The sequence below is a fragment of the Ranitomeya variabilis genome, chromosome 4 (assembly GCF_051348905.1).
Source record: "Ranitomeya variabilis isolate aRanVar5 chromosome 4, aRanVar5.hap1, whole genome shotgun sequence".
Lineage (NCBI taxonomy): Eukaryota > Metazoa > Chordata > Amphibia > Anura > Dendrobatidae > Ranitomeya > Ranitomeya variabilis.
In genome coordinates this window covers 140430868-140458462 of record NC_135235.1, presented here as the reverse complement: position 1 = coordinate 140458462, position 27595 = coordinate 140430868, and the positions used below count along the sequence as shown (strand labels likewise).

The 27595-nt window shown below is 44.4% G+C and overlaps 1 protein-coding gene across 1 annotated transcript in view; it reads right to left on the bottom strand.

Moving 5' to 3' along the window:
• The window catches only part of LOC143770062 (microsomal triglyceride transfer protein-like), a 225019-nt gene that overhangs the window by 41894 nt on the left and 155530 nt on the right, over positions 1 to 27595 (bottom strand). The window contains exon 8 of the mRNA XM_077259303.1: positions 2720 to 2877. Coding sequence (XP_077115418.1) covers positions 2720 to 2877 — 158 coding nt within the window. The remainder of the gene's footprint in view (positions 1 to 2719; positions 2878 to 27595) is intronic.

Here is a 27595-nt window from a genome sequence, read left to right as displayed (position 1 = left end):
ATGGATACCAGCCTTGCAGCGGCAGCTCTCTGGGGTCTGCTGTTTGGAGTCTGGCTTCTGGGTCATCTGTGGTGTGGAGCTTGGCAGCTAAGTGTGGTGTTTTCTCCTCATCCCTTTTGTGTTTTTCACTGTACCTTGTGTGATACTATATGCATTGGTGAGGCAACACCCCTTGCCGGCCCGTGCACTAGCCAGGGCAGTGCTAGGTGACAGTGAGGGACGAGGCTACTGATGGAGGTGGGGGAAAGGACCCACTTAGGGCATTAAGGGAGTGCAGGGACAGGCTCAGGCTTGAGCACAGGTGGTGACTATCCCCCATTTCCCTATCAGTAGGGCCTTCCTCTCCCCATTTCCATCCTGCTGTGTGTGTGTGTGTTGCGCTGTCCACTGACTGCCCCCCCCATTGTGTCACTATATATAGTGACACAGAGGAGCTGTATCATAAGCACAGATACTGGATATGACTTCTCAAGAACAAGCTGTGAGTTGGGAAAGTCAAGAGGTCTGAGGTAATAAGCCAGGAGGGTACATCCGAAAAAGAAGAGCTAGACAAAGACATACTCAAGTCACTGTCCTGGGTCAGAATTCCAAGAAGGTAATGGATCAAGACAAAGGGGTTAGGTAAATGAATGGTAAAAGGCAAATCCAAAATATGGCAACAAAGATCAGAATAATAGAACTCAGAGCTCAGAGCAAACACACACCACTGGATCTAAGCTACAACTGACAATGTTCTAATCATTGCCAGCCAGTTAAATATCCAGGTAATCACCCAGGACAGGCAACACCTGGAGGAAACCCCACAGGCCTGGCCAGATTGGACAGGTGAGCTGTCATTTACAATACTGACAGCTCAGCATGTGACTGCCTCAGATAGGATTATGAGCGACAACTTGGCCGCCCAAAGAGGTCAACACTCCCCTGTTCCAATAGGGCAGTTGAGCTGTCACTCACAGTGTCCTTAAGACACTGAGTGGTGGAATTGTGACAGTGAGAAGCAAAGTAATATAGCTTGTGTTCGGCTGATGAAGCACAAAGGATGTTTTTCTCCAGCTTCAATTCTCCGTATGCAGTCAGCCCAGAAGAAAGTTTATTTCTTCTCCTGTCCTAGTTCTTCTCTAACAGCCCACCAGTATGTGTACTCATGATACTGCTCTTGTCATAGTTACAGTTGAGGCCCAACTGTTTCTTTAGACTGCAGCCCATCCTAACACCTGATTAGGACTTGCTGCTATTTGAATTATGTGGTGAGGGGCCCTTTTATTGCTTTCTTTGCAAACCCCTTTAAGTTGTACATTTACAATGAGATTGCTACAGAGGAGAAATTACATTATTCTAAAACAAATGGTGATCACCAAAAGCCTATCCTGCAATTCTTCAGACTTTGACACCTCTCCTTACCTCCTATTTCATGTTGCCTACTACTGTCAGGTGTAAAAGGAATGTCCAGGCTTATCATATAGATGACCCTATCCCTATGATGGATCATCAATATCAGATCCTTGGGTGTCTGACACCCTGTACCTCCACCATTCAGCTGTTTGCATCTCCTCTTTTGGCCTTAGGTGACCAGTGAACAGAGCCAGAATAGCATAATTCTGTACACTGTGTTGTGGACATTGCCAAGTACTACAGCTCAGCTTCTATGCACTTTAATAGGAGTTAAGTTGCATTTTACGGTTTACATTCGGCTAGTCCGATCTGATATTAATCATCGATATCATAAACATTTTAAGCTTGGGAAGCGAGTCTTGTGCGGTTTATAAATGGATGCATGATTTGAAAGATTTCAACAAAAAACATTGCTTATTTCATAATGAAAAGTAACACTAAAAAGCTCTCAAAGGAAGGAAATGAAACATGGTCTACATTATACAGCTTTGGGTGCAAACATCTAGTTGCTGAAAACAGCACAGACTTAAAGGGAATCTGTCACCAGGTTTTTTCTACGTAATATGAAAGCAGCATTATATAGAGATAGAGACCCTGATTACAGCAATGTATCACTTTTCTGCTCAGTATAGTTTTGATTAAATCAGTGTTTTATCAGCAGGAGATTATCACTAAAGGACTAGTAAACCTGCCTCCATGTAGTCCTCTATATTCATGAACTCTGTGTAACCCCACCCCCACCACTGATTGGCAGCTTTCTGCTTGTGTACAGAGTAAGTTGCCAATCAGTGATGTTGGTGGAGTTATACAGAGCTCAGCATTCAGAGCACTGCTAGACCTGCAGAACTGAAAACAGTGATTTTGTGAGAACTGCAGCAAGCAGCATAGTAAGTGCTACATTGCTGTAATCTCTGGCCCTACATCATGCTTCTCTCAAGTGTGGTAGCAGAAACCCAGTGACAAATTCCCAATAATAATTTTTCAAACTGATTTTTTGCAACAATTTTATATTAGGCAATCCCGAGTAAGTTAAACAACGTGGTCTCCACACTGAAACTTTATAACAAATTTCCAGCGCAAGAGAAAGATTTGTGCAGCTTATGTAGTAGCTCAGATAAAGTTTCGTTCTGTATGGTAGGTACCAGGGCAGATATTACATATGTACGTGACCACACCGTTGTTTTTCACTATACGATTGAGCTGTATTTCCAGAACATTAGAAAGTGGTTGATGAATGTATCTGCTTACTATAAGCATATATACTGTAGTAAGTATTAATATTAGTATTAGTATTATTATAGTAAGTAACATATTACAAGTGACTCACACTAGATCAGGAGACGCCGTTTGCAGAAGTTGTAGCACCTCAATCTTCTTCGCAGATCGTAACGTATTAACAGCATTCTTAAAGTATCGGATTGTCGATAGCTTGGAAAAGGTCAGCTTTTTTATTTTTCTCATGGCGGTCTTCAAGTAACTCTTAAGCTAAAACCATAAAATATAAACATTCAGATTTTGATGCCAGTAATTGACACTGCACAGAGCACACACAAATTTTTTTACAAAATTGTCTGTACCACTAAACACCAAAATAAGAAATATCTCTGCCGTTATATATTCCACATAAGACTGAGTCCGGCCGCTGATTTTTAATTTTAAATCCGCCAATATTTTGTATTAAATCCCATACAATTCTGTACTCATCTTGCTTCTTTTAGCTTCATGCTGATTTGCTTTACAGTATAAAACCTTTGGTCACTTACTAATTGGCGCATATACATACACATTCAGTATGCATGTAATCTACACTCACCGGCCACTTTATTAGGTACACCATGCTAGTAACGGGTTGGACCCCCTTTTGCCTTCAGAACTGCCTCAATTCTTTGTGGCATAGATTCAACAAGGTGCTGGAAGCATTCCTCAGAGATTTTGGTCCATATTGACATGATGGCATCACACAGTTGCCGCAGATTTGTCGGCTGCACATCCCAAAGATGCTCCATACAAGGCAGGATGGATCCATGCTTTCATGTTGTTTACGCCAAATTCTGACCCTACCATCCAAATGTCGCAGCAGAAATCGAGACTCATCAGACCAAGCAACGTTTTTCCAATCTTCTACTGTCCAATTTCGATGAGCTTGTACAAATTGTAGCCTCAGTTTCCTGTTCTTAGCTGAAAGGAGTGGTACCCGGTGTGGTCTTCTGCTGCTGTAGCCCATCTGCCTCAAAGTTCGACGCACTGTGCGTTCAGAGATGCTCTTAGGCCTACCTTGGTTGTAACGGGTGGCGATTTGAGTCACTGTTGCCTTTCTATCAGCTCGAACCAGTCTGCCCATTCTCCTCTGACCTCTGGCATCAACAAGGCATTTCCGCCCACAGAACTGCCGCTCACTGGATTTTTTTTCTTTTTCGGACCATTCGCTGTAAACCCTAGAGATGGTTGTGCGTGAAAATCCCAGTAGATCAGCAGTTTCTGAAATACTCAGACCAGCCCTTCTGGCACCAACAACCATGCCACGTTCAAAGGCACTCAAATCACCTTTCTTCCCCATACTGATGCTCGGTTTGAACTGCAGGAGATTGTCTTGACCATGTCTACATGCCTAAATGCACTGAGTTGCCGCCATGTGATTGGCTGATTAGAAATTAAGTGTTAACAAGAAGTTGGACAGGTGTACCTAATAAAGTGGCCAGTGAGTGTATATGTGCAGTTAGAAGGTTCTTCTCAGTTGTGGCATATCCAAGTACCCAGACGCATGTTCAACAAGGCGATGCGGACACATGTGGATGCTGAATGGGACAGATAGGCTGGCCATGAATAAGCGTAGCTCCTTACATTCAGTTCTATGGGAAGTACACAAGGAACCCATAGCTTTGCATGGGGAAAGGCACCCATCTGCTGGCACCTATGTAGTCACCCAGCTCCTGTTCTTCAGAGCAAGTATGCAAAATCTATCAATCTAGTAAAAATTGTAGGAGATCAGCACTACACCAAAGAGCGCAGCACATTTCTGGACTCCGTCACGCCACTATAGTGAATTTGATGGGCGGGCTTAGCCATGTCCCATTTTACCCATTCTTTTCCCATACTGGAGGAGTTGGGAACTTCTGAGTTGTGCAAAAAACATGTTATCTTGTTCTGCAAACGACGACGCCACAACATCAATTACCATCTTATTTGTCGGAAATTTCATCCTTTCAATGATCATTTGAGTTTCATAGAGAGATAACAGATGGAGCAAAATTAGGAAAATACGACAGGTGATCAACAAAATCAATGCTGAGTTTTTACAGGACAAAATGAGACTTGTGGTCGGGCGCATTAATCTGCAGAAACCAGACGGCTTTGGAAAGTTTTTGCTGAAGTTCCAATCTTAACCTGTCATGGTAACTTTTCTTAATCAACATTTCAAAATTACATAATCATTTCTGCTAAAACTTAACATGTGCAATTGTCAGGGTTAATATTTGTTTCCATGGCAACAAGATTTTTTTTTTGTCTGCTAGAAATATTCAAGGCCGACTATTCATCGATGCTTCTCTGTATGTCTGGCACTTTCACCCCGAAATACTGCGAATGAACACGATCACAGCATTCTGGAAGCCGGCACAGGGCTGACAGCCCCTCTGACTTTGGATGGGAGACCCCGTGGTGTGACGCGGGGTGCTGATTGTTGCCATGTTGCATAGCTCCCAACCGTCCCTCATTGTGCGGGACTGTCCCGGTTTTGTTGCTTCGCCCCGCTGTCCAGCACGGGACGCTGTGATCCCGCAGACAGCAGGAGAAGCAACCGACACGCCCCCTTGTGTTAAGCCACGCCCCCTGCAGTCTGTTTATCTACCCCCCCAGCCGCCCGCCCTCCTTGAAGACGATACTCACCTTGCTCCAGCGATGCCTGGCCTTGGAGTACACAGCTCGTCCTGAATGAGCGGTCACGTGGTACCGCTCATTAAGGTCATGAATATGTGCATATTCATGACCTTAATGAGCGGTATCATGTGACCGCTCACGCAGGAAGAAGGTGCTGCGCCGGGAGTCGGGACAGAGCGAGGGGGATGTCGGCGCGGCCGCGCGATGTGAGACAGGTGAGTATGAGGGACAGGTGAGTATGAGGGACGGGGACGGGGGGATGAAGGAAGACATAAGCTGGTGCGCCATGCAAGATGGGAGCAGGAGCGGGAGCGGGGAGATGGAGAGATAAGCCATGCATTCAGGGGGGAATATGAGCCATGCATTCGGGGGGAATATGAGCCATGCATTTGGGGGGGAATATGAGCCATGCATTCAGGGGGGAATATGAGCCATGCATACAGGGGGGAGAATATGAGCCTTGCATTCAGGGGGGGGGAACATGAGCCATGCATACAGGGGGGGAATATGAGCCATGCATTCGGGGGGGAATATGAGCCATGCATTCGTGGGGGAATATGAGCCATGCATACAGGGGGGGGAATATGAGCCATGCATACAGGAGAGGGAATATGAGCCATGCATACAGGGGGGAGAATATGAGCCATGCATTCAGGGGGGGGAATATGAGCCATGCATACAGGAGGGGGAATATGAGCCATGCATACAGGGGGGAGAATATGAGCCATGCATTCAGGGGGGGGAATATGAGCCATGCATACAGGAGGGGGAATATGAGCCATGCATTCGGGGGGGGGGGAATATGAGCCATGCATTCAGGGGGGGGAATATGAGCCATGCATTCAGGGGGGGATATGAGCCATGCATACAGGAGGGGGAATATGAGCCATGCATACAGGAGGGGGAATATGAGCCATGAATACAGGAGGGGGAATATGAGCCATGCATATAGGAGGGGGAATATGAGCCATGCATACAGGGGGGGAATATGAGCCATGCATACAGGAGGGGGAATATGAGCCATGCATACAGGAGGGGGAATATGAGCCATGCATACAGGAGGGGGGATATGAGCCATGTATATGGGATGGGAGGGAGATGAGCCATGCATACAGGGGGGAATATGAGCCATGCATACAGGAGTGAGGGGGGTCATTATACAGTATTGAGCATCATGTAGGATCATTATACAGTATGGAGAACTGTGTGTGGTCATTATACAGTATTGAGCATCATGTGTGGTCATTATACAGTATGGAGCATCATGTGTGGCCGTTATACAGTATGGAGCATCATGTGGGATCATTATGTAGTATGGAGAACTGTGCGTGGCCGTTATACAGTATGGAGCACTATGTGTGACCATTATACAGTATGGAGCACTGTGTGGCCATTATACAGTATGGAGCACTATGTGACCATTATACATTTTGGAGCATCATGTGTTGTGTGGCCATTATACACTATGGAGCATCACGTGTGGCCATTATACAGTATTGAGCATCATGTGTGGCCATTGTACAGTATGGAGCATCATGTGTGGCCATTATACACCATGGAGCATCATGTGTGGCCATTATACAGTTTTAAGCATCATGTGCAGCCATTATACACTATGGAGCATCATGTGTGGCCATTATACAGTATTGAGCATCATGTGTGGCCATTACACAGTATGGAGCACTGTGTGGCCATTATACAGTATGGAGCACTGTGTGTGGCCATTATACATTATGGAGCACTGTGTGTGGCCATTTTACAGTATGGAGCATCATGTGGGGTCATTATACAGTATGGAGCACTGTGCGGCCATATTTTTTTTTGTTTATAATTATTGTATATAAAACAGTGTGATCAGCAGTGCTAAATGGGTGTGGTTGGGATGTGGATATGGGTATGACTAAGTATGAATGGGTGTGGTCAGAGGCGTGGCCTAAAATTTGCCACGGCGCACAACGTGTCGCAAACTTTGTCCCTCTTTCCCATCTTCAAAAGTTGGAAGGTATGATGTTGAGCAGATGTCATCATGACGACATCCAGGTCACCAGATCAAGGATGGTCATGCGCAGTGCATGATCAGCAAGTCTCCCTGTCAGTGCAGCGCTGACAGCTTCCAGAGCATGCAGATGCTGCTTCATCTGCATGCTATAGAAGCGATCAGCCTGCAAAAAATGATTGCCCCATAGTGGGACAAAGTAAAAAAGTTAGATAAAAGTAACATTTGAAAAAAAAAATCATTGTAAAAATATTTTTAAAAATTAAAAATAATTATAAAAAATCAATATATATTCTATCACTAAATAAATATTTGAATGAAAAAAAAATCTAAACAATAAAAGTACACATATTTGGTATCGCCGCGTCTGCAATGACCAGACCTATAAAACTGTCCCACTAGTTAACCCCTTTAGTGAACACCATAACATTTTTTATAAAAAGGCAAAAAATTATGCTTTATCATCATAACGCCGAACAAAAAGTGGAATAACGCAATGAAAAAGATGGCTATAAATAAAGATGGTACTGCTTCAAAACGTCATCTTGTCCTGCAAAAAACAAGCTGCCATCCAGCTCCATGAGCGGAAAAATATAAAAGTTATAGCTCTCAGAATAAAGTGATGCAAAAATAATTATTTTTTCTATAAAATAGTTTTTATTGTATAAAATCGCCAAAACCAAAACATAAAAAAAGATATAAATGAGGTATCACTGTAATTGTACTGATGCAAAGAATAGAACTGCCTTATCAATTTTATGACACACGGAACATTATAAACCCCCCCAAAAGAAATTCAAGAATTGCTGGTTTTTGTTCTTTCTGCCTCACCAAAATTGGAATAGAAAGCGCTCAAAAAATGTCATGTGCCCTAAAATGGTAACAATAAAAAGGTCAACTCGTCTCGCAAAAAACAAGACCTCAAACAACTCTGTGGGCCAAAATATGGAAAAATTATAGCTCTCAAAATATGGTGACGCAATAAAAAGCATCTTTTAGTGTGTGACAGCAGCAAAACGTAAAAATCTGCTATAAGGCCTCTTTCACACTTCCTGATATTTCCGTTACATGAGATGTCAGTGTCCTGATATTTCCGGTACATGAGATGTCAGTGTCCGTGTGTGTAATACCTGTGGCACACATGTTGCACTCGTGTGCCGCATCAGTACCACACGGACGGGCACCAGGAAAGAAGCACTACAGTAAATGCTGTTCTCCGGCGCCGAGTGCTGAACATGGCTCTCATCATTCTCCCCTGCTCTGCCGGCGATCGGTGTGAGCAGGGGAGAATGATGAGAGTTACATTTAAGTGATAAAAGAGCAGGCAGCGGCTGATAGGACTATTACTCCCTGTGTGCTGCCTGGGGCCCTGGGTGCTGCCTGGGGCCCCGTTATTAAGAATGTCACTCAATGGTTCTCAAAAGCCTGAAAAATCTGATCTACAGTAGCTGGTGTATATTCTGACCTGGAGGGGTATAAACTGGACTAGTCCAATTTGTACCCCGGGGTATAGTTTGGGCTAGGCCAGACTATACCCGGGGTATAATCTGGCCCAGAGGGGTATAAACTGGACTAGTCCAATTTATACCCTGGGGCAGTGGCGTAACTACAAAGTTATGGGCCCCGGTGCGAACTTTCAAATGGGCCCCCCCCCACCATGCCAAAATATATAGGTGAATTAGAAATGGCGACACGCACGAACGAACACGATCTGCGTTAGTATACATGCACCATTACAGAATTAGTTGTAGGCTGTGTTCACAAGACTGAAGTTCACTGTCTGTATACAGACCACAACCTCCAGCCTCGCGGAGGGTATCCTGATCCAAACTCACACCCTCACCAGCGCTGATTGGTGCCGGGAATCACAACAGCACATCACAGCCCTGAGGGGGTCATCACAGCCACTTTGGGAACGGCACAGGCACAGGAGGTGAGTATAGGCTTTATTATTTTATTGGGGTGAACACTTAGTTTAACACGAGGTTGTCCTAGTGGGAGACAATCCCTTTAAACATCCAGGCAAAGAAAAAACAGAAGTGCACTCACCGGTCTCTTGTGCGAAAGCCCTTTATTACATATTACATATTACATATGCGGGCACACTTGGGGAGAACATGGACAAAAGACAAAGTCTTTTGTCCACGTTCTCCCCAAGTGTGCCCGCATATGTTCTAAATAAAGGACTTTCGCAGAAGAGACCGGTGAGTGCACTTCTGTTTTTTCTTTGCCTGGATTTTTACATTCCACTTTTTATGTGCACCCAGTGTCTAAGGTCAGGCATACATGGCATAACAGCGGCAATCAGTTGTACTATTTATTTGTGGAGGCGGTGACACATAGGCACATCGGTGCTGTGTATTTTTTCTATATCTCTACAATCCCTTTAAACAGTGGACTCTTTATTAGCCCATGTGGCAACATTTCAGTTTCATATCAGAGAAACGTTCTGTTATTGATCCGAAACGTTGCCATGTTGGGCCAATAAAGAGTCCGACACTTTTATCACAATCAATCAGAGTGGTGTGTGTGTGTGTGTGTGTGTATGTATATATATATATATATATATATATATATATATATATATATATATATATATATATATATAGACAGACACACACACACACACACATTATATAAGTGAAACTATATATGGGCTATACACAGCGGTCACAGTATATTACACACAGTGGTATAATCTATATAACTATATAACGTACATACCGCAGTTGCAGTTTCACCTACACAATGTATATAGACTGCTGTACATGCATTATATAGGGGATACTGTGATTGCAGTGTATAGTCGCACTATATATACACAGCAGTATCACCTATCACGTGTATACACATTAGTCACAGTGTCACCTATATAATGAATATAGACTTCTGTATATACATTATATAGGTGATTATGTACAGCAGTGTCACCTATATATTGTACATACAGCAGTCTATACACAGTATACAGGTCAAACTGCAAATGCTGCATATACGTAAAAAGATTTCATGCTGGTACTCACCTGAGATGGAGGAGGATGAGGAGGGTCCACTGTCCAGCCAGCGTCGGAGGTGCTGAGGACTTGGAGCGGATGCCGGCCGGGGATTGTGAGGAGAGCGCTGTTCAGAGTGAGGCTCAGGCGTCTGTGCGGCCTTTTCACACTTCTGCACAGGCCCTGGTGTGCACACGCTCCCCTGCTTGCCCGCACTGACCAGGGCTGCAGACGCACACCCAAGCACGAACGAGGGCCGCGCTCACAAAGGGCACAGAAATCACAGGGGGCACATAGCTGGGGGGCAAGGAGATCATATTGGTGCATACAGCGGGGGGGGCACAGATCATATTGGGGTACACAGCGTGGGGGCAGAGATCATATGGGTGCATACAGCGGGGGGCACAGAGATCATATTGGTGCATACAGCGGGGGGCACAGAGATCATATTGGGGCAAACAGTGGGGCACAGAGATCATATTGGGCACACAGCGGGGGGGCACAGATCATATTGGTGCATACAGCGGGGCACAGAGATCATATTGGTGCATACAGCGGGGGCACAGAGATCATATTGGTGCACACAGCGGGGGGCACAGATCATATAGGGGCACACAGCGGAGGGCACAGAGATCAAATTGGTGCACACAGCGGGGCACAGAGATCATATTGGTGCACACAGCGGCGGGCACAGATCATATAGGGGCACACAGCGGGGGCACAGAGATCAAATTGGGGCACACAGCGGGGGCACAGAGATCATATTGGTGCATACAGCGGGGGGCACAGAGATCATATTGGTGCATACAGCGGGCACAGAGATCAAATTGGGGCACACAGCGGGGGGGCACAGACCATATAGGGGCACGCAGTGGGGGGCACAGAGATCATATGGGGCAAACAGTGGGGCACAGATCATATTGGTGCATACAGCGGGGGGCACATAGATCAAATTGGGGCACACAGCGGCGGGCACAGACCATATAGGGGCACTCAGTGGGGGGCACAGAGATCATATTGGGGCAAACAGTGGGGCACAGAGATCATATTGGTGCATACAGCGGGGGGCACAGAGATCATATTGGTGCACACAGCGGGGGGCACAGATCATATAGGGGCACACAGCGGGGGGCACAGAGATCAAATTGGGGCACACAGCGGGGCACAGAGATCATATTGGTGCACACAGCGGGGGGCACAGAGATCATATTGGGGCACACAGTGGGGGGCACAGAGATCATATTGGTGCATACAGCGGGGGGCACAGAGATCATATTGGTGCATACAGCGGGGCACAGAGATCATATTGGTGCATACAGCGGGGGGCACAGAGATCATATTGGTGCATACAGCGGGCACAGAGATCATATTGGTGCACACAGTGGGGGGCACAGAGATCATATTGGTGCATACAGCGGGGGGCACAGAGATCATATTGGTGCATACAGCGGGCACAGAGATCATATTGGTGCATACAGCGGGGGGAACAGAGATCATATTGGGGCACACAGCGGGGGGCACAGAAATCATATTGGGGCATACAGCGGGGGGCACAAAGATCATATTGGTGCACACAGCGGAGGGCACAGAGAGCATATTGGGGCACACAGAGATCATATTGGGGCACACAGCGGGGGGGCACAGAGAGCATATTGGGGCACACAGAGATCATATTGGGGGCACAGATCATATTGGGGCAAACAGTGGGGGGTGGCACAGAGCTGAGGGGCACAGATCACATGCAGAGAGGCACAGAGCTGGCAGCACAGAGATCGCTCTGGAGTCTGGACTCTGTTGGGCAGCAGCTCCTATTTCCGGAGTCGGGACAGGACAGGAGAGCATTGGGCGGTAACTCCGCCCACCCGGTAACCCCACCCACCCCGATGACATCATTCCTGTGCTGATGTGCAGGAGAGGCAGCGTTCTGTAATGAACGCTGCTTACCCTGCACTCGGGGGTTAAAGGGTCGGCAGCCGGCATGATACGGCAGGCTGCCCTCGGAGAATTGCGGACCTGCCGGTCGGCTGCAATTAAAGCCACCCACTGATTTAAGGGGCCGGCGAACAATTTTGTAGCTCAGTGCTTAGGGGCCCGCCCAGTCTTTGCTGGACTGGGTGGGCCCTAAGCACTCCGGGCCCAGTCGCAGCTGCGACCCCTGCGACCGCGGTAGTTCCACCCCTGCCCTGGGGTATAGTTTGGGCTAGGCCAGAATATACCCGGGGTATAATCTGGCCTAGGCCACTTTAACCCCTGGTATATTCTGGGCGGGGGGGTCAATCTGGCCTGTTACACTGGGATTCTTTTCCTTTCCTCTCTCTTTAACTGAACTGCCTTCACCCTCTGCTCTTTACTAGTTACAGTGAATGCAACCTTTTCATCCCATCATTGTTTTGTCTTGTTTCTTAAATTTTTAATACAGCAATGGTGGTAACATCTTCACTAGCCACGTCAACAGATTTACTTTGATTCAAGTCATGTTCTTGCGGTTTTCCATCTTGTTCTGTTTCTCATTTTCTCACAAGAGTATAATTTGATGGAAAAGAGTGTTCCTTGTGGTCACATAAATCTCTTCCACAGTCCACAATATGATAGCTGCTTTCTATGCGTTCGTTGACAGATTCTAACTGATCATGGTCATCTGTAGACACAAATTCACAAAAGAAAGCAAAATGTACTGATTTAATGAACTATTTGCAGTTTCACTTTACCATTCGTGTGTACACGGTAGTCGTGGGAGAGATACTCATCTTCCAATCTTTTTAAAATCATCCAAAAACGTATTCTGAGGCCAAGTCAAGTTCTTGCTTTGTCCCACCTTGCTGTGTTTCTCGTTGTCAAATGTCAGTATCATCCGATGGCAATGAGTGTTCCTTCTGGTCACCTAAATCTCTTCCACAGTTGATAAAGCTGCCCATTTTTCTTGGCAAAAAGCATCCAGTTCCTGTAAATTCCTGGACTGACTAGCATGAACTGCGCACTTGAGATCTACCCAGAGTGGCTTAATGATATTGAGGTCAGGAGACAGATGGCGACTTCAGAACCTTCACTTTGTTCTGCTGTAGCCAATGACAAGTCAACTTGGCCTTGTATTTTGGATTGTTATCATGTTGCAATGTCTACGTACATCCCATATGCAGATTCGGGCTGATTAGTGCAAATTTTCTTCCAGTATTTGGTTATAACGTGCTGCATTCATCTTTCCTTCAACTTTGACCAAGTTTCCTGTGCCTTTGAGGCTCACACATCCCCAAAACATCAGGTATCCACCTCCATACTTTAATTCCAGAAAAAAAGAGTCCTTAAATAATTAATAAGTCCATATCCACACTTTAATGTAGGAATGGTGTTCATTTCATCATAGGCCTGGTACACCTCTCTCCAAATGTAACGTTTATGGTTGTGGCCAAAAGGTTAAATTTTGGTCTCATCACTCCAAATTACCTTGTTCCAGAAGTTTTGATGCTTGTCTCTGTGCTGTTTTGCATATTGTAGGTGAGTTACTTTGTGGCATTTGGGCAATAATGGCTTTCTTCTGGCGACTCAACCATGCAGCCCATTTTTATTCAAGTGCTTCCACTGCCTCACTCTGGTGGTCCTCCTGACATTTTGAATTAACTTATTGGCAAATGTGTCTCATCATCATTATCCATCTCTTGAGACAGTAATTGCTGTCCTGCACTATCGGCTTCTTTTGACCGTGGTTGCTCAAATATTTGGGCATCACTGCATATAATCTCCTCAAGGTCCTCTTTAAACGTACACAGTGAGAGGCCAGAAGAAGCCATAAATAGAATGGTAAAGAGTTCCAAGTGTGTCTGGGATCACTTATCTATCTGGGACTTGCAACAGTGGGAGGAAGGAGGATCATGGTGTGGATTTTGTGGCCAGGCTCTTAGCTAGTGAGACTTGAAAATGTGGAAAACAGGGTGGTGGTGCTGCAAAATAGACTAAAGGCCCCGTCTCACTAAGCGATTTACCAACGATCACGACCAGCGATATGACCTGGCCGTGATCGTTGGTAAGTCGCTGTGTGGTCGCTGGGGAGCTGTCACACAGACAGCTCTCCCCAGCGACCAACGATCAGGGGAACGACTTCGGCATCGTTGAAACTGTCTTCAACGATGCCGAAGTCCCCCTGCAGCACCCGTGTAACCAGGGTAAACATCGGGTTACTAAGCGCAGGGCCGCGCTTAGTAACCCGATGTTTACCCTGGTTACCAAAAAAAACAAACACTACATACTCGCCTTTCGGTGTCCAGGTCCCCTGCCGTCTGCTTCCTGCTCTGACTGAGCCGCCGTACACTGAGAGCAGAGCGCAGCGGTGACGTCACTGCTGTGCTCTCACTTCTCACTGTACGGCCGGGAGTCAGTGAGAGCAGGAAGCAGACGGCAGGGGACCTGACGGACATCAGAAGGCGAGTATGTATTGTTTGTTTTTTTTTACTTTTACGCTGGTAACCAGGGTAAACATCGGGTTACTAAGCGCGGCCCTGCGCTTAGTAACCCGATGTTTACCCTGGTTACCAGTGAAGACATCGCTGGATCGGTGTCACACACACCGATTCAGCAATGTCAGCGGGGCCTCAACGACCAAAAAAAGGTCCAGGCCATTCTGACACGACCAGCGATCTCGCAGCAGGGGCCTGATCGCTGGTACGTGTCACACATAGCGAGATCGCTATGGAGGTCGCTGTTGCGTCACAAAACTTGTGACTCAGCAGCGATATCGCTAGCGATCTCGCTATGTGAGACGGGGCCTTAAAAGTATTAACTGCAATCCAACCGATCACCTGTTCACACTGTTTTGGCTTCAAGAGTAGTGTCCTGTGACCCCCTGCAAAGTGGGACAGGAAGCTAGATCTCATGGATGAGTGTGTTTTATGTGCTTCCAATGCAGGCACTGGTACAAGGCCTTGGCCTCTACATACACCATCAGCAGCACATTCACTTCCCTGTCCCTTAATGCATGCCTTACGCATTTTATATTAGGTATGCACCTAGCAGCAGTATTAATAGGGACTAGAGTAGAATAGATGGAGCCCTGATAAGGATTTTTTTTTCTTCAGCAACACCTGTAAATGTAATGCACTATTCCTTTACTAAATATTACAGCTCACAAGTCGCAACGATATTGAATACAATAGATGGAGCCTTGATACGGTTTTTTTTTTCTTCAGCAACACCTGTAATGCACTATCCCTAGTCCACCAGCTTTCACTACACTAAATAGTACAGCTAGTATATAGAGAAACCAGCAATATGTATATAGTTACATGTATTAACTCAATAACAACTATGATAATTAAACAGCACCAGAGTTATTTTTTATATAAAAAGGTATATTTTATTAAATACAAACACTAAAAGTTACCACACAGGATAACAATAGCAGAAAAATAACACAATATATATAATAGTAAATATATTAGTATGGACTAGTACCAAAGTATAATGTGATCCCAAATAATGTGCTGAAATACGCACAGCGGTCACGGGCCCTATATAGCAGCAATCGATCCTATAAATTAAAGATGTCCATTGTAATTGAAACACTGCAAAAGACAGGCCACAATTGTAAGTGGAAGGAGGGGAGGCAGGAAAGAAAAACCTCCCACAGCCAGTAAAACAGAGCTTGTAAGTAGTCTGTCACCTACGTCACGCCCCCATGAGGAAGCGAGGTTTATCCTCGCGAAACGCGCGTCGGGGAAAGCGGTCCGGTCCCTCATCATTGAACACACTTCATGGGTAACTAACCATTCACTCTTTTTACCTTTTAGCAGCAGCAATCTCTTGATATAGATAGGTGACAGACTACTTACAAGCTCTGTTTTACTGGCTGTGGGAGGTTTTTCTTTCCTGCCTCCCCTCCTTCCACTTACAATTGTGGGCCTGTCTTTTGCGGTGTTTCAATCACAATGGACATCTTTAATTTATAGGATCAATTGCTGCTATATAGGGCCCGTGACCGCTGTGCGTATTTCAGCACATTATTTGGGATCACATTATACTTTGGTACTAGTCCATACTAATATATTTACTATTATATATATTGTGTTATTTTTCTGCTATTGTTATCCTGTGTGGTAACTTTTAGTGTTTGTATTTAATAAAATATACCTTTTTATATAAAAAATAACTCTGGTGCTGTTTAATTATCATAAATAGTACAGCTCACAGGAGTATTGAATACAATAGATGGAGCCCTGGTAAGGATTGCTGGTTTTAGGCTTCTTCAGTAAGGCCTAGAACACTCACTTTCCCTTCTGCAGCAACTCTCTTCTGCAGCATGTCACCGAGTCTTAGGTAGACCAAATGATGTGATGCAGCCAGCCAATCTCCGCATGTTTAGTGGCTGAAAATCAGCCACAAAACATGCGGGACGGGGAATTGAGCATGGCGCCTGAGTGCCCGGATACTCGATCGAGTACTGAGCAGTGCCAAGCACACTCGTGCATCACTTACTACGGTTACTCTTTAAATTACCTCTAATGAGATGCATCCAGGTAGACATGCACATACAGAAGTCATTAAAGGCCAATTCCTTGATGTGAATTGGCCACGAGAAAGGCAGAATTGTTACAGCGAATCATCTGAAATCCCTCAGTACATTACATTCAGGAGCCAATTTACCAGCTGTAAATGTCAGCAATGGATGCGGATCCAAAATTGCTGGATTTTAGTTTGTCCTAGAAGTGGCCTATCTCTTTGGACTTAATGTATCACAAGCCTTGAGAGTGCTGCCTAACCTTCAATTACCCAGAAACAGATGACCTTCTTGTAAGATATTGAGGTCACCACCTGACAAACGAAGCCTCTGCTATGTCCTTTCAAGTCCACAGATTATCGTAAAAGACAAATAATGAAAAACACACTAACAGTAGCAAAATTAATACAGAAAAATATAAAGAAAACAGCAATTACATAGAGACATGAACACCCCTAATTAAGTAGCAACTTTATTTTATATCTGTGTCCAGAAATTAACTATTTAATGCCTTTGACACATAGGCAGATAAAGTTCCTGTAGCTGTGCACTATGGAGTCAACCAGTTTATTTTCCATGGCATGTAACCTCGATAAGGTGCTCTATTACGGAGACATTCTTGTCTAAAAGATAAAGTGGAGTAGTCACTCACATCTAGTATACAGCTAGTGAGGGACAGGAGAAAATGAGCCCAGCCATATTAGTTGTATTCGCTTGCATCTATCCTCCTCTGATGACCGATTGAAGGAGGAACACGTCAGGAGTCACGTTAGGGCTCTATAGGTCTACATGAGCACTAGGGTAAGCTGTGGACTGCCTTCGTAAGGGTGGGAATTTTTGGGTCCTAGGGCTGACTAGTGCTGAATAGGGCACATCAGGGCCAGGCCCGGATCTCCCTCTCTGTGTACACCAGAAGCTTTTCTGCCAACTTGACAATTGACTTTTGGACCTCGTCCCTGACAAGGACTCGGTCCGCAACTGAAAAATTGGTGAGACCATTCCATTTTTCTATTTATCCATCATAAAATGTCTTTCCAAGCATTGTCTCAGCAACATAGATACTGATCGGCCTATGATAAAAATATTGCAGAGAGACTGACCACCGTCATCATAAACCCACTGGTTGCTGTTAACTACATTCTTAAGTGACTGTCCTCTTCACTGATGTGGACTGTGTGTAGTCAGAAACTGTTAGTAAGAGGTTTGGTTTTTTTTTTAGAATTTATTTTTTTGGGTGAAATTTTTGTCATCTAATATATAAAGCTGAATGTGTGTATGTGTGTATGTCCGGGATTGGCATCTGAACTGTCGCAGCTACAGCCACAAAATTTTGCACAGTCACACGTCTGGACCCCGAGAGCGTCATAGGCTATGTTGTGAGGTGAAATTTTAACCCCGCGCTTTCCAATTCACCAAACAATTTTTCCCCTATCTACATAATGGGGAAAAAGTGAAAGGAAAAGTGTTGGAGGCGTCGCAGCTACAGGCACAAAATTTTGCACAGTCACACGTCTGGACCCCGAGAGCGTCAAAGCTATGTTGTGAGGTGAAATTTTAACCCCGCGCTTTCCAATTCACCAAACAATTTTGCCCCTATCTACATAATGGGGAAAAAATGAAAGGAAAAGTGTTGGAGGCAAATTAACAGCTGCCAGATGTGAACAAGGGGGACTTAAAGAATGAGAGCGATGTCGCCAAAGAGTATATACTGTACAGTTGCTAAGGTGGGGCCCCGACATGGGATAATCACCACACCACGGGGATATGAACACACACACAAAATGCGCCACACACTACCACGTGCTTGAACACATATACCACCCTCAGCGCACATTTCACCACACATACACCAACCTCGCCACATGAAAGTCGAAACACAAAAGTCACCGCTCAAAACTCGCCACGCGCAAAACTCTCCACATGCAAAACTCGCCACACGTGCAAAACTCACCTCATGGAAAACTCGCCACACTCAAAACTTGCACATGCGGAAAAATTGCCACATGCACAAAAGTTGCAACACATGCAAAAGTTGCCTCACACAAAACTTGCACATACTCAAAAGGCACCACACATAAAACTCGCCACGCGCAAAACTCGCCATGCGCAAAACTTGCTGCACACAACTTGCTACACTAACCTGTCACATGCAACTCGACACGCAAAAAGTTGCTACACGCATGTCGCCACACAAAACTCATCTCACAAAAGTCGCTATATGCATGTCGCCACACGCAACTCAACACACACAACTTGACACACGAAACTCGCCCTAAAACACACACAAGTCTGGTATTATCCTTCAAAAATAAAAATCTGATTAATAAGCAGACAAACTACAAGAGCAACAAATGTACCATATAGGAATCCGGCAGCTGTCAGTCACATGACCTGTCTATTATGTGTATGTGTGAGCTAATATATACTGCCAGGGGGTGGGCTTACTGTTGGCTGGGGATTTATCAGGCTGCCAATTTAGCTTACAAATACTGAGGTAAAAATACTGACCAAATAACGTGTGAACGAGGTCTAATACAGGAGGAGATGACATACAGATATATACTATATACAGGAGGAGATGACACACAGGTATATACTATTTACAGGGGAGATGACACACAGATATATACTATATACAGGAGAGATGATACACAGGTATATACTATATAGAGGAGATGACATACAGGTACATACTACATACAGGAGGAGATGACATACAGGTATATACTATACACTGTGTTCCAAATTATTATGCACAAAGAGTTTAGGAGTGATAAGGTTAGAATTTTTTTGTTTGTCATTTAAACTCATTGATGGTGATGTGTGTCAGGGCTCTTTATATCACTGAAAGTAATTGCAGATACCTGTGCAAATTAGTTTGGCAGGTGTGTCCAAATAAAGGCAAGACTGCTTAAGAAAGCTGTTCCACATTGTTAAGCAGCCTACATTTTTGGCCAAAATGGGAAAGAAAAAGGATGTGTCGGCTGCTGAGAAGCAACAAATTGTGGAGTATTTAGGTCAAGGCATGACTACAATCAACATTGCCAAGACACTTCATCGTGATCATCGCACAATCAAGACGTATGTAGCTGATTCCCAGCACACACGTGTGCGTGCTGATAAGGAAAAATTGAGGACCCTTTCCAACAGGCAATTGCGTAAGGTTAAAAGAGCAGCTGCAAAAATGCCTGGTCATAGCAGCAGACAAGTTTTTGAAACTGCTGGTGCCTCCAACGTCCCCAGAACAACAAGATGCAGGGTCCTTCAGAGGTGCATAAGCCATCCTGTCGACCACCTCTATCCACTGCACACAAGCAGAAACAGCTCCAGTGGGCCAAACGATACATGAAGACTGACTTCCAAACTGTTTTGTTCACCGATGAGTGCCGTGCAACGCTCGATGGTCCAGATGGATGGAGTGGAGGATGGCTGGTTGATGGACACCCCATGAAAACACGGCTAAGGCGCCAACAAGGAGGAGGTGGAGTAATGTTTTGGGCTGGAATCATGGGGAGAGAGATTGTCGGCCCCTTTATGATCCCTGAAGGGGTAAAGGTGAACTCCATAATCTATGTGGAGTTTCTAAAAACATTTCCTGCCATGGTTCAAGAAGAAGAACCGTGCTTCCCGCAGCAAGATCATTTTCATGCATAATAATGCACCGTCTCATGCTGCAAAAACACATCTGCATCTCTGGCTGCTATGGGCATAAAAGAGGACAAACTTATGGTGTGGCCACCATCTTCCCCTGACCTCAACCCCATTGAGAACCTCTGGAGCATCATCAAAAGGAGTGTCTATGATGGCGGGAGGCAGTTCACATCTAAGCAACAGCTCTGGGAGGGTATTCTGTCGACATGCAAAACAATTGAAGCAGAAACCATCCAAAAACTGACAAATTCAATGGACGAGAGAGTTCAGAAGCTTCATTCAAACAAGGGGTCCTATGTGCAAATGTAACATCACCTAGAATAAAGTTTTCACTTGAAAACTGTTTGATTTCATTTTGTAATAAGCTGATAATGCTTATAACTTCACAACTGACCATTTTTTTGTTCAAAATAAAATAAAAAAGGTTGAAAACTCTGCTGTGCATAATAATTTGGAACATGCATTTTGAGTGTTTATTTTTTTTAAAAAGATACTGTTTTCATAGGCAGTTTGTTCCAAAACATTGCAATTATACTAGAATAGTAGATGACTGGAAAATAACAATGACTGCAATTCAGATAGGTAATTTAGAGAAAATATGAGGAAATATTACTTGCATAATAATTTGGAACACAGTGTATACAGGAGGAGATGACACACAGGTATATACTATATACAGGAGCAGATTACCTACAGGTATATAGTATATACAGGAGGAGATGACATACAGGTACAGTGGGGCAAAAAAGTATTTAGTCAGTCAGCAATAGTGCAAGTTCCACCACTTAAAAAGATGAGAGGCGTCTGTAATTTACATCATAGGTAGACCTCAACTATGGGAGACAAACTGAGAAAAAAAAATCCAGAAAATCACATTGTCTGTTTTTTTGTCATTTTATTTGCATATTATGGTGGAAAATAAGTATTTGGTCAGAAACAAACAATCAAGATTTCTGGCTCTCACAGACCTGTAACTTCTTCTTTAAGAGTCTCCTCTTTCATCCACTCATTACCTGTAGTAATGGCACCTGTTTAAACTTGTTATCAGTATAAAAAGACACCTGTGCACACCCTCAAACAGTCTGACTCCAAACTCCACTATGGTGAAGACCAAAGAGCTCTCAAAGGACACCAGAAACAAAATTGTAGCCCTGCACCAGGCTGGGAAGACTGAATCTGCAATAGCCAACCAGCTTGGAGTGAAGAAATCAACAGTGGGAGCAATAATTAGAAAATGGAAGACATACAAGACCACTGATAATCTCCCTCGATCTGGGGCTCCACGTAAAATCCCACCCCGTTGGGTCAGAATGATCACAAGAACGGTGAACAAAAATCCCGGAACCACGCGGGGGGACCTAGTGAATGAACTGCAGAGAGCTGGGACCAATGTAACAAGGCCTACAATAAGTAACACACTACGCGACCATGGACTCAGATCCTGCAGTGCCAGACGTGTCCCACTGCTTAAGCCAGTACATGTCCGGGCCCGTCTGAAGTTTGCTAGAGAGCATTTGGATGATCCAGAGGAGTTTTGGGAGAATGTCCTATGGTCTGATGAAACCAAACTGGAACTGTTTGGTAGAAACACAACTTGTCGTGTTTGGAGGAAAAAGAATACTGAGTTGCATCCATCAAACACCATACCTACTGTAAAGCATGGTGGTGGAAACATCATGCTTTGGGGCTGTTTCTCTGCAAAGGGGCCAGGACGACTGATCCGGGTACATGAAAGAATGAATGGGGCCATGTATCGTGAGATTTTGAGTGCAAACCTCCTTCCATCAGCAAGGGCATTGAAGATGAAACGTGGCTGGGTCTTTCAACATGACAATGATCCAAAGCACACCACGAGGGCAACGAAGGAGTGGCTTCGTAAGAAGCATTTCAAGGTCCTGTAGTGGCCTAGCCAGTCTCCAGATCTCAACCCTATAGAAAACCTTTGGAGGGAGTTGAAAGTCCGTGTTGCCAAGTGAAAAGCCAAAAACATCACTGCTCTAGAGGAGATCTGCATGGAGGAATGGGCCAACATACCAACAACAGTGTGTGGCAACCTTGTGAAGACTTACAGAAAACGTTTGACCTCTGTCATTGCCAACAAAGGATATATTACAAAGTATTGAGATGAAATTTTGTTTCTGACCAAATACTTATTTTCCACCATAATATGCAAATAAAATGACAAAAAAACAGACAATGTGATTTTCTGGATTTTTTTTTCTCAGTTTGTCTCCCATAGTTGAGGTCTACCTATGATGTAAATTACAGACGCCTCTCATCTTTTTAAGTGGTGGAACTTGCACTATTGCTGACTGACTAAATACTTTTTTGCCCCACTGTATATGCTATGTATAGGAGGAGATGACATACAGGTATATACTATATACAGGAGGAGATGACACACAAGTATATACTATATACAGGAGCAGATTACCTACAGGTATATAGTATATACAGGAGGAGATGACATACAGGTATATGCTATGTATAGGAGGAGATGACATACAGGTATATACTATATACAGGAGGAGATGACACACAGGTATATACTATATACAGGAGCAGATTACCTACAGGTATATAGTATATACAGGAGGAGATGACATACAGGTATATGCTATGTATAGGAGGAGATGACATACAGGTATATGCTATGTATAGGAGGAGATGACATACAGGTATATACTATATACAGGAGGAGATGACACACAGGTATATACTATATACAGGAGGAGATTACATACAGGTATGTACTATATATAGGAGGAGATGACATACAGGTATATACTATATACAGGGGAGATGACACACAGCAGGTATATACTATGTACAGGGGAGATGACATACAGGTATATACTATATACAGGAGATGACATACTGGTGTATACTATATATAAGGGAGATGACAAACATGTATATACTGAGGTGAAAATGAGAGGTGTGAGGTGAAAATGAAAAGGTGTGAGTGCAAAATGAGAGGAGTGAGGGAAAATAGTGGAGTGATCGGAAAATGACAGATGTGAGGTCGAAATGACAAGTGTTAGGGGGGAATGAGAGATGTGAGGGGGAAAATAAGAGGAGTGAGGGGGAAAATGAGAGGTGTGAGGGAGAAAATGAGAGATGTGAGGGGGAAAATGAGAGGCGTGATGGGAAAATAAGAGAAGAGAGGTGCTATAACTAACCACAGATATTTACTATGCCCAGGCAACGCCGGGCTCTTCAGCTAGTGTCTAAATAAAAGCTAAGTTTTAAAGTTGTACACACCCTGCTATCAGGAAGTGAATCTTGTGGTACTCATGGAAATTTGGATTCTGTGGGGCAGACCACCTCGCTGCTCTATTTAGCATTCATTTATGCTTATTGCATAATATGGACTACAGTGAATAGAGGTGAATGTTCAGGCAAAATCCAAATAAGACTGTTAGCGGGGTTTTTCCCCGGGAATTTAATGTTCCTTATTATGCTCTAGGGCAGGGGTGGGGAATCTTTTTTCTACCAAAGGCCATTTGGATATTTCTACCATCCTTCGGGGGCCGTACAAACTCCACCTACAAAGTGCATCCTGACTGTGGCACTGGTTTCAGGATGTAATATTTCATTGCATGCCCTTCAGTGTTCAGTAGTGAAAACTGCCTGTGTGTGCTAACAAAGCAAGAAGAAATTAATGAGTTGGTTGTAATCAAAATACACCTCCCCGCCTAAGAATGTGGTCCCTGAGAATCTGCTCAGGGGTCTGATAAAAGGTCATCGAGGGACGTAAATGGCCTGGGGGCCTGAGGTTCCCCGCCCCTGCTCTAGGGTCATGACATCACAACATGTGCTGTGACTGTGGGCGCACATGCAGAGAACCCTCTCAAACCTCATGAAAGGTGGATATCCTGGCTCAGTGTAAAGAGTCCAGGATTCCAGCACGAGCACCAATGGATCAGAATATCCAGCGAGGCCTGATTTTCCATTTGTTAATCACAGTTTGAATGCTGCTGACTGGCAGTATCAATTCCTTGGATATCTTTATATATTTTTGATCAGGGTCATTTGGATGTTTTGGGTTGTCATTATGATTCAAAAGGAGAAAACACAGTAGTTTGGCAATAAATGGCTTCACCAAACCACTAACCATGAGTGGAGAAAAAGTTTTGGTGTCATCATTCATATTCTATGAAAAAAGGCCAAGAAGGCAAAAATTCTGCCGAGGTATGTAAACTTTTGAGCATAACTGTATTGGCCAAACTATTAGCTAGGTATCTTCTTTTTTACTGTAATGTTGCAGATTAATATTTCAAATATACATTAAAGAGCTCCTTTTTTCCCTTTTTCCTGATTTTCTATGGCAGTAATGCAGTTTCAATGTTTCAATGCTGTAGAGTAATCATCCTTAGTAATTCATAGTGCAACCTTAGCTTTTGAAATGATATGCTTTTTGGTTGGCATCTGTTCACACTAGCTTAGATGTGCTGGTCCTTTTTCTCTATTTAATATGTGTGCAGTGTCAGATTCTTGTGACAAGGGCCCACCAGTTAAAGGGCTCAGTGTTCACATACATACAAATATTACATTGTCCTCATTTACAGTTTATCGCTGCTTCTATAGAGAAATCAACTGGGTGGTTAGGTGGATGAATGATGAGATCCGGATTTTGTCTGTACATGTGAATCAAATGTGAATCAAATGTATTGGGCCAACTACTGGTCATATTGAGGAATAAGCGGCTTACTCCTACACAAGGGCCCACCAGGGAATTCACCTGTTCCCCTGTTGGCCAGTCCAAGCCTGTGTCTGTGCAGCCATAAGGCCAGCATCACACAAACATTTATCATTGTTATTTCAGCACATACTGTATATGATCAGTATGGGGCTGCTTATATTCATATTCAAATATACACCCGTTAAAATGAAGAATATTTAAAATATGGGTTAATCCATTTTTAAAAGTGATCATTCTATGGTTTTCCAGCTCCTCAGAACACAGTCCATCAGCAAGACAGATACATATACACATTTGAGGGACATAATATAAATGCTACATGATTAATAATTAAGTCTGCATTCAGGTGGCTGTGATGTGGCCTCATTTAAATGAACCTAGCAGCTGTTTTTTCTTTACAAACTGGTTCCCCACAGTAGCATGGCATATCTTTAAATCTATACCGAGTGGTCCAGCGGGCATCTCCTGATCGAGCTCAGCACCACCTCGCTGCCCAACCACCACTTCTCCACTTTCACTGACATCTCATACAGAATGTATGGAAACATCAGCCATGTGAATAAAAAGTGGGGTGAAGCATGGTGGTGATGGCTCAATGATGCTCTGGGGCTACTTTACTCATTTTGGAACTGGAAATTTGCAGCGTGTAGAGAGCAAGATGGATTCAACCAAGTATCAGAAAACACCAAGAAGGGGCTGAAAAATTCTGAGACTGCAGTAGTCATTAAATAAGTACTTCCATTAAAGGGGTTGTCTGGTCTAAAATGAAAAGTTTGCAATCACTTTGTATAACTGCAGACTTTTGAAACCTCACAGTGCACGCAGGTATGTGATATGCATACTTCCGGGCAGAACTGTCTAGTGGGTGCGGCATTGTTCTATGCATATGTATCGTGTGAGGCCAGCGTTGGACTGTAGCACCTTGGGCCCACCAGAGAAAAACATTCTTGGGGCCCAATATATAGCTACATAGAAATAAATTCAAGACCACCAATTGTGTGGCAAAACGCACTAATATCAGGGTATAATATAAGGTAGTACACGTCTTAATTATGTAGCAGGGGTTGGGGTAGCCCCCTCATAGAATATAAAGTAGCCCCACTCATAGAATACAAAGTAGCCCCCTCATAGAATATAATGTAGCCTCCCTCATGGAATATAATGCAGCCCCCCCCATATAATATAATGCAGCCTCCTCATAGAATATAATGCAGCCCCTTTCATAGGGTATAATACAGCACCCCCAAAAATATAATGTAATGCCCTCATAAGGATTAATGCAGCCCCTCACAGAATATAATGTAGCACCCTCATATGGCATAATGCAGCCACCTCATATAGTATAATGCAGCCCCTCCACAGAATATAATGTAGTCCCCTCAGAGTATAATGCAACCCCCTCCACCCACATCATTGTTCTCATCACCACCTTCATCATTGCCTTCTCATCCACCACCTCCATCATTGCCTCCTCCCCCACCACCATTGTCCTTTCCACCACTACCATCATTGTCCTTTACACCACAACCATCATTGCTTTCTCCCTCACCACCCCCATCATTGCCCAATCCAACACCTCCATCATTGCCTCCTCCCACCACTATTATCATTGCCTCCCCATCACAATCATTGCCTCCACCACACCACCATCACTGCCTTCTCCCCACCACTCCATCATTGCCCATTCCACCACCTTCATCATTGCCTCCCACCACCATTATCATTGCCTCCCCCACCACCATCATCGCCTCCCCCCACCATCACCATCATTGCCTCCCCCACCACCAACCATTATTGCCTTCTCCCCCACCACCTCCTTCATTGCTTCCTCCCCCACCACCTCCTTCATTGCTTCCTCCCCCACCAACAGCATTGCCTTCTCCCCCAACACCCCCATCACTGCTCTCTCCATCACCTATATCACTGCCAATCTCCAATATCTCCAATACACACACACAACACCACTATCACACATACAGCACCACACACAGATATCACCTCACCACTCTCACACACACACACACAAAGTACCACACCACATCACATACACAAACAACCGCACACACGCAGGCAGACAGAGACACACACACAGCACCCACTCACCTCTCTGCACATTCCTAGCAGCTGCAGCACATCCCGGCAGCTTCCTCTCTGAAACAGCCGTGCAGAATGATGACATCATCCAGCCGCACTGAGCCAGACAGGCTCCGGTCCCAAACTGCAGGGATCACAATCAGGATTCGCCGCCATTTAGGGGCCCACCTATGGGGCCCCAATTCAGCAGCACCGGTGGGCAGTGTTAGCGTCAGTGAAAATGTGATTTCATTAAAGTGAAATGGCATTCACTCCTCTCCATGCCCATGATTCTGACATTGTTTTCTCGTGACATATTGTACTTCATGATAGTGGTAACATTTCTTTGATATGACTTGCATTCATTTGTGAAAAAATGGAAATTTGAAATTTGGCGAAAATATAGAAAATTTAGCTATTTTCCC